The 22,446-nt window shown below is 40.8% G+C and overlaps 1 protein-coding gene across 1 annotated transcript in view; it reads left to right on the forward strand.

Moving 5' to 3' along the window:
- SORCS3 (sortilin related VPS10 domain containing receptor 3) overlaps positions 1 to 22,446 on the forward strand; it is a 526,629-nt gene that overhangs the window by 413,152 nt on the left and 91,031 nt on the right. The window contains exons 10-14 of the mRNA XM_063133247.1: positions 646 to 792; positions 1,586 to 1,688; positions 12,623 to 12,699; positions 12,807 to 12,898; positions 16,974 to 17,081. Of these exons, the coding sequence (XP_062989317.1) occupies positions 646 to 792; positions 1,586 to 1,688; positions 12,623 to 12,699; positions 12,807 to 12,898; positions 16,974 to 17,081 (527 nt within the window). The remainder of the gene's footprint in view (positions 1 to 645; positions 793 to 1,585; positions 1,689 to 12,622; positions 12,700 to 12,806; positions 12,899 to 16,973; positions 17,082 to 22,446) is intronic.

Below are 22,446 nucleotides of genomic sequence, written 5' to 3' on the forward strand. Positions count from 1 at the left end.
GATGGGAGACTGCCTGGGAATACCAGGTGCTATAGGCTCCCTACTCTTCCTGCAATGAGCAGGGGGTTGGACTCAATGGCCTTGTAGGCCCCTTCCAACTCTACTATTCTATGATTCTAGCCACTGTGTCTTCATTTGTGAAATTCATTTTCCTGTAGGGCCAGCAAGAGATAGCTTCCACTCCAGCCCTGTTAGGTGCAACTTACATATGTGATCTTCCAAAGGTTCTGATAGTTTTCATGTTGATGTACAGGCATTTGTGATGGGACTATCTGGTGATTGCATTGTATGACCAACGGGTGGAGACCGAGAGACCTATGGCCTTAAACTATTGGACTATACCGATTCATAACTATGGTTGCAATGGGCTCGTTTGGTTTCCTGGCATTTCGAGTCCTTCTGGTGTTCTTCGACTTCACAACATGGCACGGCCAAAAGCCACTTAATGTCAGGTTGAAAGAAAAGGAAGAGAAATACCTTTGCTCCCAGGGTTTGAATGGCTCTGCTTTAGATAATATCTTGGTCTTTTTATTAGTAGCTGCCAGTCTTCAGCATGCTTAAATGACTGCGTGATCACTACTGACTGTGCCTTGTTCTTGCTTAGTCACCCGATGTGGGTTTTTCATCTCTCGTCATTTTTCCTAGGTAGCAGGGATCAAAGGGATATTCCTGGCTAACAAGAAAGTGGAGGACCAAATTAAGACTTTCATCACCTACAACAAAGGGAGAGACTGGCGTTTGCTGCAGGCTCCAGATTCAGATTTGAGAGGGGACCCCGTACACTGTCTGCTGGTCAGTAATGGAAAATTTCCAAGCTGCAATTACTAGACACATCAGGATTTCCATGCTGTTAAACTCATATAGTAATGGAACTCATTGAAATCCATGGGGTGCCTCTATAGGACCAGGCCCTGCGTAGTTAGTCCCTCAATTTACATCAATTATTTCTTCTTTCTCTATTTTGGCTGATAATTAAGTGAATAACTTATCAACATCTGGTTCACAGACTCTTCAAGCCAGAAGGGATCATTATGAAAAATTTAAATGCACACTACAGAATTTCCCCAAACTTTGAAATGTTCTACAAAGAAATAGCTTGGGATCAAATTATTTATTTACATATATTTATCCTCCTCATTTCAGAAGGTGCAGAGCAGCTATCATGATAGTTAAATGTAACAGCATACATATAAATAACAGCAACAATAAGCACTTGAATCAGACTAAAACAGATTAAACCATGCCATGTGGAATCTTAAGAGTCCTAGCCACTTAACTCCTGCTGTCATCCCTTGCAGTGCTTCTGAAAGATGCTCAAATCGAGAGTTTAGCAAGTTTCCAGAGAAGGGGAATTTCACAGCCAAATTGCCTCTCTGCATGACCTTAATGTCCAAATGTACTGCAAGAGGGTAATATCAATTGCTCTAAGGGAAGAGTGTTGTGGTGATGGTGGTGACACAGGTTACATTGCATGCTCTCTAGAAATAGAAGAACATGTGAACCATGACACTAAGAGGGTAGATTATTCTGTAAATTTGATATTTATTTACCAAACTGTATTTCCATTATATCTCAATCCTTTTAGCCTTTCTGTTCCTTGCACTTGCACTTGCAAGTCTCTGAAAACCCCTATACATCAGGCAGCATCTCAAGCAAAGAGACAGTTCCTGGTCTTCTGGTTGCTACAGGTAAATAATTTGGCTCTACTCAGTCGTTCTTTCTCATTTCAAATGCATCCATGCTGTTAAGGTGAGAGTTCAAGCAAAGTAATCATCTATAAAGCTAAAGATGAATCACTGCAGCAATTTTCAAGCCCATTACTCTTCCAATTCCCCTTTCCACCCACATCCTAAGCATTGTTACTCATACCCCTTATGCCTTTTCCCACCCATTCTAAGGCATCTCATAGACATACCCCTATACTAACTGTCAGAAACCATTTCACCCTGGAAGATTCACTCAAATCTGTGAAAATGTTTTCTATGAGAAATGAACCTTCTACCTGATAGTGTGGCCTGCAGATCTCCTAGAGAGAAAAAGACTGATGAACCCTAAATTCCTGCATGGATCTGGTGTGTGCTCATCACTGAATCACACTCCATGTATTTCCTTGTTTTTCACATACAAATTAACTAGAGGTTACAAAGATGGAGTTTGCTGAGGAATACACTACCTTGAGGTCAGAGATAGATTCTTTTGAGCAACAATATTTTCTAGACTTCATCCTGAATCATAAGAACTAGTACCCTGCATTCTAAAAATGTAAGCAGAGGACCTCATGATGCTTCTGACAAATGGCTTATTCAAGCAAGTAATCATTGTCATTTTTGGGGTGGTCATCTCGGAGAGACTGTGCAGTGTGAAGAAGATTAACCCTGTGAGAAGAGCTCCTGTTGCCCAGGGTTACATCACCCAGTATCCAGCTGGCCTATATCAACCTGTGCAGGGACGATAGCCTCCTTGCTGACCTCTGGGGTTGGGAGTTTATCTCTGTGTCTGTCATGGATGGGTGTGGAGCCACTGCCAATGGGTCAGCCCCTGTGGGGATAACTCCAAAGGGGGAGCCACCTCACTGGGGCTCCCCACTTTAGGAGTAGCCCACGGATGAGGATGTTACTCTATATTGATGTAAATAGAATGAAGGAGTTGCTATTTGATGGAAGAATCAATGGGACTGTATTTCTTTAATTGCAATATTTATATACCACTTCACATCCAAAGTTTTCAGAGTGGTGAACAGCAGAATAAAAGTATGTGGAATTAGCACTCTGCACTTTATTACCTGTGTGATTTATTTATTTATTCCATTTCTATACTGCCCAATAGCTGAGGTTCTCTGAGCGGTTCACAACAATTAAAACCATAACTACAGCATAAAATATAATATGGAAGCTTAAAACCACAATATAAAACCACAATACAAAAGTTTGCTAGGTCCATTCATAATAAGGAATCCAACATACACAATTGAATCATGGGTCAGGGGACCGACCTAGTATGCATTAGTGAAACAAATCTTTCAAGGGAACTTGCTCAGTTGAATTATGGTTTTCAGTGTTTGTATCTCTTTTTGGAAGCAGAGAGACAGGCTAGGGATTCTGCTGGCATACCAGCCAACTTGCTGGCCATCAGTCTCCCTACCTGAGCTTGTTGGGGAAAACCCTGGATGCTCATTTCTTCTGTCACCTAATGACTCTCTGCTCTATTTCTTTTGTCATCTGAGTCAGGTGAGGTGGTGCAGCTGCTGAACTGGTGCCAGCTTGAATAAGGGTTTCGATGAAGAACTCAAATTTAAACTGAAACTGTTTCCTAGCAAGCTGGAGGTACTGTGGATAGATGGTTCTTGGAACAGGGGAATTAGTGTTCAAATGGTTCTGGATAGGGTTGTAGCTTAGGAGTGTGGCCTCAGTAACACAATATGCCTTTTACCAGCTTTGACTAGTTCACCTGTTGCCTTTTGGAAGTCCAAGCAAACACTACCCTGGAATCTGGTAGATCAAGGGTGGTATCCAATTGGTTAAATGGTTAAATGGTTAAATGGTTAATTGGTTAAGGAGAACAAAATGAAGCGGGACATAGGCTTATAGAATTTTGCCAGGACAACTCATTGTGCATAACAAACACACTCTTCCAACAACCTAAAAGACGGCTTTATACATGGACTTCACCAGATGGCTGACACCGAAATCAGATTGACTACATCCTTTGCAGCCAAAGGTGGCGGACATCTATACAGACGGTAAAAACAAGACCTGGAGCTGACTGTAGTTCAGATCATGAACTTCTTATTGCACAATTTAGAATCAAACTAAAGAGAATAGGGAAGACCCACAGATCAGTTAGATATGAGCTTACTAATATTCCTAATGAATATGCAGTGGAAGTGAAGAATAGATTTAAGGGGCTAGATTTAGTAGATAGGGTCCCGGAAGAACTACGGACAGAAGTTCGCAACATTGTCCAAGAGGTGGCAACAAAAAATGTCCCAAAGAAAAAGAAAACCAAGAAGGCAAGATGGCTGTCTGCTGAGACGCTGGCAGTAGCCCAAGAAAGAAGGAAAGCAAAAGGCAACAGTGATAGGGGGAGATATGCCCAATTAAATGCAAAATTCCAGAGGTTAGCCAGAAGAGATAAGGAATTATTTTTAAACAAGCAATGTGTGGAAGTGGAAGAAGACAATAGAATAGGATGGACAAGAGACCTCTTCCAGAAAATCAGAAACATCGGAGGTAAATTCCAGGCAAAAATGAGTATGATCAAAAACAAAGATGGCAAGGACCTAACAGAAACAGAAGAGATCAAGAAAAGGTGGCAAGAATATACGGAAGATCTGTATAGGAAGGATAATAATATCGGGGATAGCTCAGACGGTGTGGTCAGTGAGTTAGAGCCAGACATCCTGAAGAGTGAGGTTGAATGGGCCTTAAGAAGCATTGCTAATAACAAGGCAGCAGGAGACGACGGTATCCCAGCTGAACTGTTTAAAATATTGCAAGATGATGCTGTCAAGGTGATGCATGCCATATGCCAGCAAATTTGGAAAACACAAGAATGGCCATCAGACTGGAAAAAATCAACTTATATCCCCATACCAAAAAAGGGAAACACTAAAGAATGTTCAAACTATCGGACAGTGGCACTTATTTCACATGCCAGCAAGGTAATGCTCAAGATCCTGCAAGGTAGACTCCAGCAATTCATGGAGCGAGAATTGCCAGATGTACAAGCTGGGTTTAGAAAAGGCAGAGGAACTAGAGATCAAATTGCCAATATCCGCTGGATATTGGAGAAAGCCAGGGAGTTCCAGAAAAACATCTATTTCTGTTTTATTGACTATTCTAAAGCCTTTGACTGTGTGGATCATAACAAACTGTGGCAAGTTCTTGGTGGTGCGGGGATACCAAGTCATCTTGTCCGCCTCCTGAGGAATCTGTATAACGAACAAGTAGCAACGGTAAGAACAGACCACGGAACAACGGACTGGTTTAAGATTGGGAAAGGAGTACGGCAGGGTTGTATACTCTCACCTTACCTATTCAATTTGTATGCAGAACACATCATGCGACGTGCTGGGCTTGACGAATCCAAGGCTGGAGTTAAAATCGCAGGAAGAAACATTAACAATCTCAGATATGCAGATGACACCACTTTGATGGCTGAAAGCGAGGATGAGCTGAGGAGCCTTATGACAAAGGTGAAAGAAGAAAGTGCAAAAGCTGGGTTGCAGTTAAACCTCCAAAAAACCAAGATTATGGCAACCAGCTTGATTGATAACTGGCAAATAGAGGGAGAAAATGTGGAGGCAGTGACAGACTTTGTATTTCTGGGCGCAAAGGTTACTGCAGACGCTGACTGCAGCCAGGAAATCAGAAGACGTTTACTTCTTGGAAGGAGAGCAATGACAAATCTTGATAAAATAGTTAAGAGCAGAGACACCACACTGACCACAAAGGTCCGCATAGTTAAAGCAATGGTATTCCCCGTAGTAACCTATGGCTGCGAGAGCTGGACCATAAGGAAAGCTGAGCGAAGGAAGATAGACGCTTTTGAACTGTGGTGTTGGAGGAAAATTCTGAGAGTGCCTTGGACTGCAAGAAGATCAAACCAGTCCATACTCCAGGAAATAAAGCCAGACTGCTCACTTGAGGGAATGGTATTAAAGGCAAAACTGAAGTACTTTGGCCACATAATGAGAAGACAGGATACCCTGGAGAAGAGGCTGATGCTAGGGAAAGTGGAAAGCAAAAGGAAGAGGGGCCGACCAAGGGCAAGATGGATGGATGATATTCTGGAGGTGACAGACTTGACCTTGGGGGAGCTAGGGGTGGCAACGGCCGACAGAAAGCTCTGGCGTGGGCTGGTCCATGAAGTCACGAAGAGTCGGAAGCGACTGAACGAATAAACAACAACAACTGTGTCTGAATTAAAGGCCAAAATGTAGTCACTGATAGCTTTGGGCCTGTTCAGATGACACTGAGGGCTCTGTGGTTACCTTAACCACTCACCACAAGCCATACGCTCACACATGACACTATTAACCCTGTATGGTTCCCGGTTTCCTTAACCACACACTAACCACACTATCCCATCAGACCTCGTGCTAAGTGAACCAGCAGTTGTGCAATTTAAATTATTTAGGCCACTCTATACTGCTAGCTCTATGATTTCGGCTCCTTAACAACACCTTAAGCCAAAGTTAGTGCTTCTAACTCTGCTACAGAGCAGGGTTAGTGAAGCTGACCACAATGTGGTTAGCGGAGGCACCTGGTTAAGGAAAACGCATGTCAGACAACACCGTTAACCCTGCTGCTTTACGAAAAACCCTTAACCAGCATGGTTAATGGTGTGATCTGAACAGGGCCACTGTATCACTGTTCAGTTTCATTTGTGGTTTACATTAACATGTCCATAATGCATATTGTGAAATTTCTCTCTCTATATAACCACATATACAATATGATTTAAGCATAGTGTGGTGCAGAGCAGGTGCAAAGCAATTGGTTCAAGCCTGCTGGCCGATTGCAATCCCATTATAATTGGTTAGCATAATATAGGAGGCACACAGGGTTGTACAAAATCAAAGAATCATAGAATAGTAGAGTTGGAAGGGGCCTATAAGGCCATCAAGTCCAACCCCCTGCTCAATGCAGAAATCCACCTTAAAGCATCCCTGACAGATGGTTGTCCAGCTGTCTCTTGAATGCCTCTAGTGTGGGAAAGCCCACGACCTCCCTAGGTAACTGGTTCCATTGTCATACTGCTCTAACAGTCAGGAAGTTTTTCCTGCTGTCCAGCCGGAATCTGGCTTCCTGTAACTTCAGCCCATTATTCCGAGTCCTGCACTCTGGGAAGATCGAGAAGAGATCCTGGCCCTCCTCAGTGTGACAACCTTTCAAGTATTTGAAGACTGATATCTTGTCTCCCTTCAATTCTCTCTATTTAGTTGTGTAACATAAAGCTGAGGTTGGACAGAACGATGTAGCTCCACCACCTGGTAAAATGAAGTACTTTGCTTTATGCCTAATCACATCATCACCCGGCAGTCATTCAAGGCTGAGGAAACCTCTGTTGGGTTGAAGTTTTTAGTAGGAACCTATGCTAACCCCCCCCCCCCCCAAATGGAGGAAAGGAATTAAGCTTCTCAAATCTCTCATTTCTGAATTTTGAAGGATGCATCTCCCTTGTTACATTATTATTACATCAGTGACTGGGCCAACACAGCTGCCTCTTACGGCTTGAAAGGCTTAGCAGCTTCCATTGTTTCCCATCCTTTCTCTATCTTTCTTCCTTATCGTCTCTCCATCCATTTTTGTTCTGTGTGAAGGCTTTGCATGCCATGCTGTTTCTGGTGTCGGAGGCAATTGCCTGTGAAATAGCACTGATCCGTGCTGCTGTGCTTCCCAGTAACCCTTAGAACAAATCCCACACACTTATTTGCTGCCAGTTTGGCCTCTTTGCCTGGCTGTCTTCAACAACTCACTGAATGTCAGCCTCCGATTAAAACATGGAGCCAAAATCCTGGAAGAGAAATGGGTAGTGTTACTAAGATAAATCATAAATGACTGAGAAAGCCCTAGTAAAGTTTGTGTGTATATGGAAATATGATGTGTATTGAAATAGGGGTATTTTAGAAATGCCACTTCCATTTTGCTACTGTTGGGACTGGCAATCAATTCTGCTTCCTTTATGCCCGTGAAGTTACAGAATGTGGAAATAAAACATTATCACAACTGTTCCTCTGAAGTACCCCCATTTTATGCTCTGCCGAATCTAAAGTTGGCTGCTGCGGAATAATGTGTCCTTTTCCTTTAGCAATGGTTCATTCAAGCTTTCCACTGTAGCTGTTTGCTGTTGGGAATTTTTTTTTCTTGCGTAGCAAGCTGCCCTGGAGCGACTGGCAGCAACTTTATATGTGGGTATAATACTCTTGGGCTACTTGGGCTTTAGACCTTCATGGAGATGCTGCCAATGAATTAGTTGTAGGGATATATCCGACAGCAGCTTAAGAGCTGTTACTCATAATTCATGGACTGTTTTTCCCATCGAGAAAAGAGAAAAGAACTTGAGAACACTTCACCACTGCCGCATTGATGTTCTCTGCTTGACGGTGAAGCCTGTCTTTAGCAGATCGCAGGATTCTAATGACAGCCTGTTATAATGTTAAATGCCAGCAGTGCCCAGCCCCTGGTAATTAATCTGACAGCCATCACAGCCCCTTTATGTCTGCAGCTGCCAGCTCACAGTAGGCTTCCTCATCAGGGTGGCCATAGTCATCCAGCCTTATGCAGAGCTCCCACAATGCTTAGCTCGGTGGGAGCTGTCCAAGGTAACAAAACATTTGTTGAATGGTTGTCACTGTGAATAACTTGCAGAAAGTGTTCTGCAATTTCAAGAAAATGCCCGCAAAGTGGCATGTTCCTGGTCACAGTAGTCTGTTGTGACATTTCCCCCAGATGCTAACCAGTTGCAAGGTGACCCACAACACAACAAAATGGACATTCTGTACTGTCAGATGCTCAGACCTAAGGGTAGACTGAGCTTGAACTATCTAGACCTTGGGCTAGATAGTCAGGCAACGGAATCAGACAGGCAACAGGTAAGCAAGCAGACAGATCCTGATGGTATTCCAAAGAAACAGGATGCTCAGACTGGGAAAAGGCAGTGGATCAGGAATCTTTATTTCAGATTGGCCTTCTGATGTGTACTGTCTTCCCCGTCCAGAATGATCATGGGCTGTGGTGTGAATGTGCTAGCTGGAACAGTCCGTAGTTCCCCTCCCTTTTATACAAGCAATCCCAGTGGCACAGAGAGAAGAGAGAGGTGTCTGCTCTTCAGAGCTCTCAACTGAAGTCATGTGTTGGCTGATATACACCAAGAAACTAGAAGTGACTCAAATTGGGAAGGGGGCTTGAAATACATTCCCACACACATGACTCAGGAAACATGCAACCCATTCCATTTCTGGGAGTTAGAAATAAGATATATTACCCTTTTAAGTTGACAGCCTCAGGGAAAGGGGGCTAGTGTTCCTTTATTCAAAAGTCCCTAGAGCAGTAATGCAATTTGGTATGAAGAAACCTAAAAGAGCTCCTATCCACTAGGAACCAATTTTCTTATTAATAAATCTGTAATTTTCTCTTTACATAATAGTATGTTGCAAGGAGGTAATACCAGTTTTTAAAGAGTGACAGGCTCCACAATGAACAAACTGCTAACTGAACTATAATGACCTCTCAAAAAATGTGGATCAAAGAATGGAACTGGAGAGAGGATGTGAAGGAGGTAAAAGGGAAACCTATGCCAGTGTGGTCAGTAATAAAAAAAGGAACTAAATTGGTTGCCATTATGTGTGTTATGTGTAAATAGTGTTACCTTATGTAAACAGGAGCATACTGTATGAATGGTACTTTCTCTTGTCCCATATTATCAAGAGACCATTGTACACATATTTCTTACTTTATTTCTCCAAGATCATTGTAGAAGATTGGTTTATCCATCTTCTACATGTTGATATTGTCTGAGACGGTATCCAGTTGTAATGCATAGCTTATGATTCAGGGCCATTGTGTGGGTGTTGCTAACTGTGGATGATTTTTTGTGTGCCAGCCCCTGTGTATCAATGAGCCTAGAGGGTGGAAGCATCCTAAGAGTAGGGTCCCTAACATCCCCACAAGATTCTCTGGACATAAGAGGCTGGAGCTGTGAAGCTGGGGCAATGAAAGATGGAGCCAGATGGAATGACAGTCTCTGACCTTCTCTTGTCATAATTTTGGTTCGTGCTTGCCTCATTCATTAGACACTTTAAACTACAGCTTTAACCAAGGTGGTTAAGCTGGAAAGCTGGGCTGTGTTCAGAAGACACCATAAACCACAGCTTTAACCATGATGACTAAGGCAAAAAGTCTTATATAAAGCCATGATTTAAGGTGTATTCTGAACACAGCCTGGCTTTCTGGCTGAATGGGGCCAGTGGCATGGCTTGGGATGCAGGCCATAGTTGCTGGGTACATGTAGAACATGTGTCTGGATCCCAAAGCCCTTTAGTCTTTGTGAAAAAGCCTCATTACATTATCTTCATTGTGCTCAAGGAAGAGCCTGTAACACACCCCTCATCACTAAGGTTGCCCATCGCTGATGCAACCTCAGCCACTCCTGTATCACTAAGAATTCCAAGACAACCTTTCATGTGACACTTTGTATTAATCACAACCCATTTAAGCCTCAGGTTTTATTTTCAGCAACATAAGTGGCATTACAAGTTGGCAAGCTGCTTACTCTACTCACTGGTAGGGAATGTGTCAAGCTGCATCTGGGCTTTAATTCTTCATTTTCAAACATTAAATGTCAGGAGCTCAATTAACATTTTCATTAGTGCATATTTATTGTTCTCCTATTGAAGTTACAGAAGTGTAGGATCGACTCTTCCTTTCCTGTTATTTTTAAAGTAAAACAAAACACAACTGAGCAAACTAGTTTTACTTTCCTTCCTTTTTATAGGATGAAATAAACAACCATTTTGAAACTTGACTCCCCTGTAGGGTATGTAGCTTAAGAAACTATAGATATGGCATTGATTATTTCACTTCTAAGTCACTGCTTGCTATAGAGCTTTAAAATTAATTTGCATATGAAGGTCTTTTGGAGGTTGGAATAAGTTTACTACTGAAGTCCAGGTCTGGACAAATGTGTGCATTCCACTTTTTTTGATGGTAAACTCATCCAAAAAGCCTCCATGAAGAAGAACAGACAGATGTCCAACAAGACCAAATTGGCTTTTCAACCTTTAAATTTGTACCCTGAAGAGCTGTGGTGATAACTGATGCCATGAGAAGATTCACACCATGCTGTGTCCTGTCAAGTTGCAGCAGATCTCACAGTTGTAAGAATTGGTGCTCCAATTATATTTGTCCCCAGATGTGAAAATATTGATGCATTTTCAAAATTGGGCATTTAAAATGACCGTGACATAGAATTCTAATGTCAGATTCAACAAAATCACTTTATAAGGAGGATCCTGGAGAGGTCTAGAACCTCTATTGTCCTAGTTCTGAGATCAGGCAGTGGTTCATTTAGTCTTCATGGATGTAATCTGTTCAGTTTTGCTTTAATGGAGCCTACGTTTCAACCTGACCTGGATGGGAGCAGCACTGCTTAGTCGATTGCAACCCCATGTGTGTTCTAGGAATGTCCAGCAGAGTTATGTGTATTGGTGGAATTTTAGCACAAAATTGGGGCATGGGAAGCAATAGTTATTTATTTATTTATTTATTTATTTATTGCATTTCTATACCGCCCAATAGCCGAAGCTATCATTCTAGGTGAGAATGTTGTTTGGTAAGGTTTTTAATAAGAACTTACCAATATGTGTGAATTTCATCATAGATGAGACAGAAAGAATTTGAGATTCAAAAGTTGCAAAAATGAGAAAGAGTGTAATTGACAGATTTGTCCACTTCCTTTGAGTGCTTAGCTCTTAGTCTGGGGTTGAATCCTTAGGTACTGGTTCATGTTTGTGCTGTTGAATTAGGGTTGCCACTTCTTCTTTTTCTGACAGACGCCTTGTCATTAACAGCTACATAGCAGGCAGGTACACGAGATGGTCCTTCCCTTGTTGGGAATAGCTGTATTTATTGAATTTGGCCAGTGCAGATGAGGTGAGAAATTTGTAAAGTTTACTTTTATTAATAACTTATCACAATCCAAAAATTTGTTCTTAAACAGTATGGAAAGAAGTTGATATTTTAAAAAAATGAATGGGGAGAAATCAAAACTTTTATTCATCCATCCTTAGCAATAGCTGAAGGGGGAAAATAGGATCTGAATGTCAACATTTCTGTGAGGTCTGTGACCTCAGTAAATTCCCAGCATATTTTATGCAGACAGGCGTAGGAGATCTTTGTGCTTGGGTGTCATGTGAGTTTTAGGGATCAGTTGTGTTGAGCAAGTATACATTGAAAAAACTCAGTGCAAAATGGGATGTGTCTTGATAGGAACTCAAACTTTGTTACAATTTAGTTGGAAGTGATTTCATTGGTTCTGTTTGCATTGCTTGTACTTAACTTCTGAGTTTGTGTTAAAAATATAAAGGGGAGGCAGGGGAAAATTAACTCCCCTGCATCTGACTATTTCAATTATATGATCACGGCACATATGCAGTCAATGTAAATTAATTGGCTAGAGTACCAAGTTCTGTTCAAAACAGCATTAACTAGTTGAGAGTCTTGTTTGTCTGCATACTATTTATGAGTAAACACACAACCATAAACAATTACATATAAAAACAAAACACCATCAGTAAATGGATAAAATATTCCCATGTCTCTTTTCATAGGAGATCATCTCCTTTTTCATTTTCTGGTGTTGCAAATAAAGCACAATATATATCCACGGAGCCATATGTTTTAGGGATTTAATTCCACATGTTCTACAGTTCTTCACTCAGTCCTTTCACCTGTCCCATATTGGTTTCCAGCATTCTCTGAGTTGAAACAATAAAAGTATTGCTTTCATTGATTGACTGACTGCTTAGGGGGGAAAATGATACCTCTCTAGCTACACCTGAGCTTATTCTCTCTCTCTCTGTCTGTCTATCTCTTTCTCTCTATGTGTTTTTGTATTTCAGGCAATGTGGGTCCAGAATTGTCATACACAGAGGTTGGCATGTTTGTTTCTTCAGATGGTGGAAATTCTTGGAGACAGGTAATTCCTGGAAGATTTAGGGAAGAAGTGGATTTTCTGAAAAGATCCAAGCTCTTTCATCATGAGTTTTGGGAGTACAATTCATGTTGTACTTTTCATGTTTGCAGATCTTTGAGGAAGAATACAACGTATGGTTCCTTGACTGGGGTGGAGCACTTGTAGCTATGAAACACACATCAATGCCCATCCGCCATTTGTGGTAAGGGTGTTTTCTTTAATGTGGCAACATGCTCCATAATGGAGGGCAGATCCTTCCATTGGCAGGCCTAGAATTGACCCTTGCATCACTCTTTTTCTTGAGCAATATGAATAGACCATGTAGAAACTCCTCAGGAGTTTATACTTTTTTTCTTGCATTTTTTCCACAAACACTTCCCAGATGATGTTAAGATGAGGACACCTGGAACTGATTTTGAACATGTGAAAGAAGTTACCAGAAAGCAAGATGACCAGCAAATTTTGAACTGGTGGTTAAGCCTTCCTGCACAACGATTTCTAGCAGACTTAATCATTTGCTCATTTTTATATATTTAAAGCATTTCTATGCCTCCTTTCAGTAAAACTTGCAGGGCAATGTACACAAAAAATGATATAACAATAATACATATTTAAAAACCCATTTAAAGCATACAAATGCAGAACAGCAGTAAAATCCAGGAAAACACGTAAAAACATCATTAAAACTAGCTCACACTACATGCTAGAATGCCTGGGCAAATAAGAACGTTTTCACTGGGTGCCAGAATAACATTACAGTTAATGCCAGGCAATTTTCCTGAGGCTTTCCTGCGGTTATTCCATAAGTGCGTTGCCACAACCAAAAAGCTGTTCTCCCTGGGTGCCACCTGCCTGATTTCATTGTCACCCTGCCGTCTAGAAGAAGAAGAATAATTCTTCTTCCTTGTGTACATAAGCATCATCCATATGTGCAGGCATCTACCTGTTTAGCCATGATAATTTAGAACCATTATCTCCTAGCTTAGAGAATGTGTGCCTCATTCTGCAGTCTCATAAACATTCTCTTTGAAAGCCATTCCTTCATCCTTACAAATGTCTCCCTGAATCTGCCAGTAGGAAAGAGAAACTTTCCAGTGAGGGCCAGCGTTGGGGAGAGTGGACTAGGTGAATGGCTGTTTTATTACTTTTTTATATTATTAAAATATTTATGTCCAACATTTTTAAACCCAAAGGATTTGCAAGGCAATTAACAGCTCTGAAATCCAAATACATGTTAAAACAGCAATAAAAACATAATACAAAATAACAACACCTCCACAATTGCCCAACTATATGCAAGACAATCATATGCATGTTTAGGGATAGGGAGAAAATCATTCAGATTGAATTTTAATGCAAACTTTAACTAGTGCATGAACTGAAACATGGTCATCCTTCCAAATTCACACTTCTCTTCATTTTGTGATGGTGTTCTCCAATAAAACATGCATACAAAAATGTGTATTTTAGGGGGGGTGCACACAAAGATGCATATATTTGTAAAAATAATGTTTAAAATGCATTATATTAGGGAAATTGCTTGCTAAAACCATGTATCTAAGGCAAAATCATGCACAAATTATTATTATTATTATTATTATTATTATTATTATTATTATTATTATTTATATAGCACCATCAGTGTACATGGTGCATATATTGTGAAATAATGCATATTATTATTATTGCATATTATATGCAATAATGCATATATTGTGAAAATGTGTACAAAAATGCAGACATGTTTTTATACAAACTTTTTTAAAAAAACTTTAAAGTTTGTAATGAACTGAACATAAGAATAGAAAAATTTATATAGCACCATCAGTGTACATGGTGCATATATTGTGAAATAATGCATATTATTATTATTGCATATTATATGCAATAATGCATATATTGTGAAAATGTGTACAAAAATGCAGACATGTTTTTATACAAACTTTTTTAAAAAAACTTTAAAGTTTGTAATGAACTGAACATAAGAATAGAAAAATTCTCAACATTTGGGACAAACTGAAACTAAACTTAAGACTGAAAAAAATGAGAGATTGAGAGACAAACAAAATTGACCGATTTGGGAATTCCTATGAATATTATGCATACTTTGACCCAGTCTTCAACAGGTTCCCAAGTCTGCTTGCAAAAAGTTAAAATTATAATAATATAAATGAAATAATAAGTAAGCTCCACTATGTTACATGGGCTTACTCCAAGTGCATGGGACTGCAGTCTCAATTAAGCAGCAGTAAACAAAAAACAGAAGAAACACACACCATGCATATGTCTATTGATGCTGTTTCTTTTTATTTTATATCATGTGAACAAAACAAAATCCTTTTTACCACAATGAAGAACTGGAATGTCCATTGATACTTATATAATTAGCACTTTTCCATAAAATATATGTGAGTGTTGCACTTCCTCTAATGGGCTGACCTATACCAACTTGTGAAGCTGTTAATGGAGAAAATTAGAGGGAAACAGCTTTCAGGAGCTGACACCCAGACACCCTGTGTGTGAATCAAAATAGTCTTGCAGATGGACACTTGTGACTCTCTATACAAAGTGAGACATTATGGCTTTCAATCAAATAATAATATAGCTTTTCAGCACTTATAATGTGCCAGCATCTCCTCTACTTTAGTGATAAATGTTGCCTTCAATTTGTAACATTGATGTGGGCCACTAAAAGAAGCCAATGCACTGCACGTTATGCCTTTCACACTGGAATATCTGTAGGTGATTTCAGATATTCAGGAGGTTGATGTCAGTCAATTTCCACAAGTCAATGTCTCTTAGCTCATCTAATATGGGTCACCATACTATTATGGCTGAGGTTACCATTACATTTAGGGATTCCTTGAGGAATTTGGTCTTTGCAAATTCCTATACAAAACGTCTTGTTCTGCAGCTCTTGGACTGATCTGCAGAACAGAGTTTAGCGATCCATCAGATTTTGCACTTCTCCAAATCTTACAATACCAGTCTTAGCAGTTTAAAGATATGAATTTAAATGCATATTTGGAGAGAAAATACATGTTGTGTATTAAAATATTTAAATAGTGTTTTTGAGATATTAACAGTATAACTGCTTAATACAAAATTGGAAAGGAATTGTGGGTAAAAAACCCATCTATGCCAAAGTGACATAGACATGTTTGCCCATGCCTAATCATGGGAGCTTCCACTAAAGGAAGGTTATGTGATAAAACATTCAGTGACAACTGATGTTCATATTGTCAAATGATAAGCAAAGTCAGAAGATGAATAACATAATGCTTGAATGGTGTGATACTATTCTGGTGGCTTTGCCCAAGAGTTGAGTTAAAGGGCAGCACTTTTGATGAAATAGTTGACTCTCCATGAAAAGGGTTCCCCATTTTGTTGATGTCTTATAGAAGACAATCAAACAAGGATGATTGAAAGAAACTTAAAAAGATTTGGACTAGGGACTGTACAACTCATGGGGTACTCCCCCTGTGAATTTGTGAGTGCTGCTCAACCGGCCCTGTTCCAAGAGCCAGCCTGGCCAAGTGCTCAGCAAAGCACGCTTTCTGGGGCCTCTGGAAAGTGCACAATTCTCCTGGCATGCCATTAGCATGTCTAGGGGAATTGCACACTTTTTTGGAGGCCCTGGAAAGTGCACGTAGCCTCCCTCCAGGCCAATCATGGCCTTAGGAGCCCTCTTAATCCTAAGGCATGATTGGTGGTGGTGGTGGTGGCGTGATCAGCACAGGGGCGGGGATGCAATTCCCCAGCCTTGGGGAAATTACATATTTTCTCCCTCCAATAGAGTGATAAGGCCTATCTGAATAATTGATTGTTTTAACTATGTTTTTACTGCAATGCTTGCTTGATATGAGAAGAATTTTGCACAGTATGCACAAAATAGGAAGGGTAATGCAATCTTGTGAAGGCATCTGGCCCCTCTTGATTAATGAAAATCCCTAATTCTTGTAGCAGAACAATAGTTCATGGCACACACATTGAAGTTGAATTTCTTTTTGCAGGATCCTCTAGTTCCCCCTGATCAGAGCTAAGCTATCAGGCAGGGCCGTCCCTCATTGACTTTGATAACCGTTCATGGTGCATTACTTCTTCAAAGCACCTCGAAGCAGAGCATTAATTAATAACAAGGAAAGACTGTGAAGATTGATGCCTGTTTATAAATCCAGCTGCTGTCACTCACCAGCCTAAGAAGGTGTTTAATTACCTTGGAAATGGCTCCAGTGAAACCCTTTTATGTGTATTTATCTCATCTCTTTCAATCTCAGGGTGAGTTTCGATGAAGGAAAGACCTGGAATAAATATGGCTTCACATCAGCACCGCTCTTTGTGGATGGGTCCCTAGTGGAGCCAGGCATAGAAACACAGATAATGACGTAAGTTGCAGAGTTAATCAAAGTGCCTTGGGAGTCAGTCGAGATGTGCCACTTTGACCATCCATCAAAACTGGATGTCAGGTTTGTTCCAGGGTGTCCCTGTGTTGCCCTCTGGAGACAGGCAGCCTGCATGTTGGCTCTTATTCTGATATAACAAGTGTATTCTTTTCCCTCTAGGTTTGATAGTGGTACTAATATAATGCAGCATTTCCATGAATGTTGGATTTAAATGCATACAGTGCTAAAACAAGCTACTGATATTTTCAGCACTGCGAAAAGATGAGGCCCATCAGGGCTGCCTTATTCACTATAGTTAAACAATCTGGTTTCAGTGGACATACTCTTGTGAAATGAGAGTAATAATTTCTCTCCTGGGTGCCTTGAACTTTTGTTTTCAATCTATATGTTGGGGCATTCAGGATGGTGAGCAGGACATATTATGTTTTGTGAACATAAATTAAATCCTCAGACATCCCTAAGTCTGCTGGGTTACAGATAGATGAGAGTTTTCATTGGTTGACCTAACACAGTCACCTATTTGCAGCTGAGAATCACAGGGGCTTGCTAGTTCCCATGATCCCCAGCTGCAAATGAGAAAGCTCCACAAAGTCTAAGCTCCAATTCAAGTGGGGCAAATGCAAAATGATTTTTGCCAGCCTCAAACTGCAGTTCAATCCCTCCCCCTCCCTCCCCCTCCCTTCATCCCTATTCCAGGGTATTTGGAATGCAGGGTATTTCTGCATTGAGCAGGGGGTTGGACTCAATGGCCTTGTAGGCCCCTTCCAACTCTGCTATCTATGATTCTATGACTTTAAGCCTCCTATCTAGAGCTTCTGGACTGGCTCTAGGGGTTTTCTTCAATACTGGTTTTGCTGGATTGCTGTGCCAGCTGCCACTTGCCCTCCTTCAGAGCTTCCCTAGTGTCCAGTTTAATGTAGATTTATTACTGCTTTCAGACATGCTGACTCTGAAAGGGTTGGTGATGGCAACAACACTTCCAATATCTGGATCTCTAGTGAGGAGATAAAGCATGGAGATTTCTTTATATTAAGCAAGTGGCGGCCACTTACAGGTTTGGGACGATCAAATTGCCCTCCAAAAACTCTCATCAGAGTCAGGAAAAATGTATTAAAAGAAGGAAATGGGAGCAACATGTGGATTTCCTACTCATCTCAAATACTAAGTCAATCTCACTACTGGAGGGGGGGGACCTCATCCAGCATATTTGGTAAAGGCAAACAGCTTATTTAAATGTGTCAATCCATTAAGCTTTATCTTGGTTTGGCTACTTCACACCTGAAAGACTGCAGAGTGCTTAGATTCCTTATTATGCTGTTAGCAATGGCTTCTCACAGTTTGTCCATTGGATAATGATATGTCAGTTGGAGATAAAGCTATAGTTTCACAAAATGATCTGTCTGTTTGGAAGAAAGTCAGAATTTTCTTTCCTAAGAAAATGTGGTTCCATTGAAAATATGAGCACAACTTTTATCTGGAAGAAAACAGAGTGGATGTGGATGGATGAGAGTTTAGTTTGGCACCTGCAAAATATGCCCTCTCCTTTCGTAAAGCTGGTGTTAAAGATGTGTGAGACAGAGACAGATGAGCATGGATAGCTATCAAAACTAGAGACTTGGGCAATGTGTACTGGTGAATTTCTTCTGCATGCTCAGCATGCCCAAACAGCTGACATGAGATATTATCTTATCCTGGTGGGAATCTACACTGGTGTTATTCTAACGCTTTGAATGGGTTACTGTGACACATAGCGTCACATGACCCTGGGTCTCCAACGTTGTAAATGAGTCATACTTACAGGTTCTGTTTCTTAGTTCCAGTGTGGCTGCAGATTCATGTGCCTCCTTACATCGGTAATTCTCCTCTCGCAACCCAGAGCTGCTGAGTTTGCTCCGCCCACTTCCTGTTCTCCTTCCTTCGCCCCGTTTGCTATCTTATCTGCTACAGCAGATAAATCACACCAGCCTTATACTGTGCAATCACTGACAATTGTATGCAAAGGACTCAGAAGTTTTCCACCTTAGAATCTGCTTTTATTGTGAAGTACTCCCATGCATGCTGCCTTAAAATTTGAATCAAATTGGGTCATCGGTTGATTTTTTATGATTTTTTATAAAACATTTTCCCCCTCTTTGCAAAGGAGCTGTAGCTCCCTGCAGGAAAATTAACAAGGGTCCAAAGTCCAAAACTCATGACCAGCGGGGCTTAAATGCGGCTGCTGCTAAAACTTTTCAATTTGGTCTCTTCCATCCAAACCCTGACCAGACCCGACACTGCTTAGCTTCAGCAAAGTGGCTGGCTCCTGTGCATTCAGGCAATTCCCTGGGACTTGTGTTAAGATGTTTTGGGAGGGAGGGATTTGTGTGTGCTTATGACTTGCCCTGCACTGCTCGCTAGGAATGAGGCAGGCAGTGGGCGGAGCAAACCCAGCAACGAAAGGATTTAACAATGTGCCCTGCAATAACGTTACAGCTACAGAGAACCGATACTGAGAACCACGTTAGAAAGGGACACTAGCAACGTTATAAGACTAGTGTAGATCCGGCCCTGGGAAACACCTTTGTGTTTGTGTTGGGTTATAGACCAGGCTGCTGGTTTTGGTGATATAAGTACTGTAAAGCACATTGCTAACTATGGTGGTAGGTAAGGGATTCCATAATTTGTGTCGTTTTGATCTCTTCTGACTATATGATCTGAAACATTTAATATTGACACTTGACCAGTGCTATCTGCACTGAAATAATCTGAGATAAGTTGGGATTAGTTTTACCTAACTGATGCTCCCTTCACATGTTACTCGTCTGAAGCAGGCATCACATGAATAAGAGGGAATGGGTATGTGCTTTCCCCCTAGTCCCTGGCATTGGCCGTGCAGCCTGGTTCAGTGTCTACAAATGACCACATATTAGCAAGGTTATCTGCAGGGGAAAATCCTTTTACATGAGCAACTTCTGTGCAAGTAGTTTTCCGTGCCATCGGGAGCAAAGCCTTTCTTCCTGCAGATGGCCATGCTACTGTGTGAATTAAGGTAGATGGCAGCGTACCTGATGGTGAAGGCACCAGTGGTAGCTGGTATCCACTGTGGCTGGTGGGGCAGAGGGTGAGCCACCAGAGGTGGTACCAAGGGGTCATCAGACAGGTATTTTTAAAAGCATAATGTTGTGGAACCAATACACAGAGGCAGAAGAGCTTTTAAGGGCATAAAAGTTACAAAGGAGCTTTTACAGAGTTTTGGTCAGAGATCATCTTTAGACTTTATTTTTAATACCAGTGGAGAGAACTAGATTCTGTTAGGTTATGAGCCACTTTTCTACATTCAAATTCAGCACCAGTGCCCTTCCCCTTAGAGAGCAATTAAGATCTCAACTACTTGCCTCCAAGGATAAATGTGCAGGCTCAGGTGCTCAATCCTCTCTTTTGGAGAATCAATCCAGAAAAGAAAAAAAAAATACACAACAGAAATTCCTCATCTTTAGCTTGTGCAATCATCCCACTTCTTGCAAATCTAATATAGAAGGGAAAGAACGATGAAGTACCATGAAAAACCTTAATCCCTTGTCCTTAGTTGAGTTTCATGCATATGTGGTCCACCCTGGGTTACTATACTCAACCTCCCCAGTTCAATAACATGGAGAAAATTGTTTAATCCTTCACATACTAGGTTGATTCCTTGTCTTAATCAGAAGACAACTTCTAGTAGAGACAGATAGGACTGTGGGAATGCTTATTTGTTGCTGGTTTCTATATTGAGGGCAGTGATCCCCTTAAGCAGGGAATGGCACAATTACTCCATCCTTATAAGATATTTGTAACAGATCAGTAAGAATTTAGAAGTATGACTGCCAATTTTCAATGGTGAGTAAAAAAAAAGAGGCTCATTTAAGAGATTATACCCTGTTCTCTTTTACTGATGAACAATTCACTTAGCTTTTGGAATCTTTATGACCCCCCCCCCAATAATAGCAATCTATTTATGTATTTATTTTTCATAAGGCTTCATAAAAGCCTTAATAAAAGTTTTGCAGGATTCCTCTACTGAGAAAGATTTTTTATGAAAAGACTTACATGCCATCCAGTAGGAGCTACAGAATAAGGCAACTCCATTTTTATGGCCCCTGTAAGTGGTTACTATCGCGCTTGTATTTCTCTCTGTGGAATTTTTACTGAGCTGATCTTCTAACACCTGGTTAGAATCATATTGAGCTAACAAAAGGGGAAGAATAAAAGGATAAAAGACCTCCTCTTGATGCAGTCTCTGAGGATAGAACTATTCATTCCAGTAGTTCAGAATGGAGCTCAGAAATAGGTCCAGTGGGAACAAATTAAGGCTCCTGAACTTACACTTATTTTATTATTTTATCAATATTTAATTCAAATGCTCGAAATTAAATTAAGAAGAGATTATTGGTCTGAAAACCTCTTGAACTGGAAGTACAAATATGTAGAGTCAAAGGGAAATTATTCTTTGCACAATGTATAGTTCATAGAATTCAAAGCTACATGCTAGGTACAAGCTAGTTTTAAGGGAAGATTAAAGAAATTCATGGAGGGTTAAGTCTATCTGTGGCTATTAGCCACGATGACTAGCTCCATGGGCAGTATCCAGTGCAACTTTACCACCACCATGGTAATGTGGTCTGAAGGCACATGAAGCAGCCACCTTACTGAAGCTAAGCAGGTCTGGGTCTGGCCAGTGTTTGGAGGGGTGACCACTCTGGAGTAGCCACGTTGAGTTCCACAATGAAAGAAAAGGGGGATATAAGTGTAATAATAATAATAAAAGTTTTACGATATGAATCCTGCTGTGCCAGCAAGTGCTATTGGCATTGCACTAGAGGTCATTTACACTAGTGCAACGTTATTTACATTGTTGATATTTTCACATTGGATACAGACCTATGGGATTTCCAGGTTGAGAGGCAGTATACCACTGGATACTAGTTGGTGGAGAGCAGCAGTGGCATGAGACTGTGATTGTTTTCATGCCATTGCTTGTTGGCTGCCTGGAGGCATCTAGACACTATGGGAAGTACAATTTGGACTAGCTGGAACTTTGGCTTGATCTAGCAAGTATCTTTTTATCATCTTTTGTTCTAATGAAATTCATCTTTGCAATCCATTCTCCAACATTTGGAATCTTGCATTTGAGTCAGTCTTTTCCCTTTCATTGGTCAAAATTTCAGAATGTTCAAATTCTTAATGTGATGTGCCATTACTCTGAGCCACCAGCCAAAGTGAATGGAATAATGTACTCAGGGAAGCTCTTTGTAACTACATACTTCCCAGATGCTTTGCCATATGGCAGTAGTGAAGGTGAGCTTGAGCCATGGTATAGCTGCAGAAACCT

Source organism: Elgaria multicarinata, chromosome 8 (genome assembly GCF_023053635.1).
Source record: "Elgaria multicarinata webbii isolate HBS135686 ecotype San Diego chromosome 8, rElgMul1.1.pri, whole genome shotgun sequence".
NCBI lineage: Eukaryota > Metazoa > Chordata > Lepidosauria > Squamata > Anguidae > Elgaria > Elgaria multicarinata.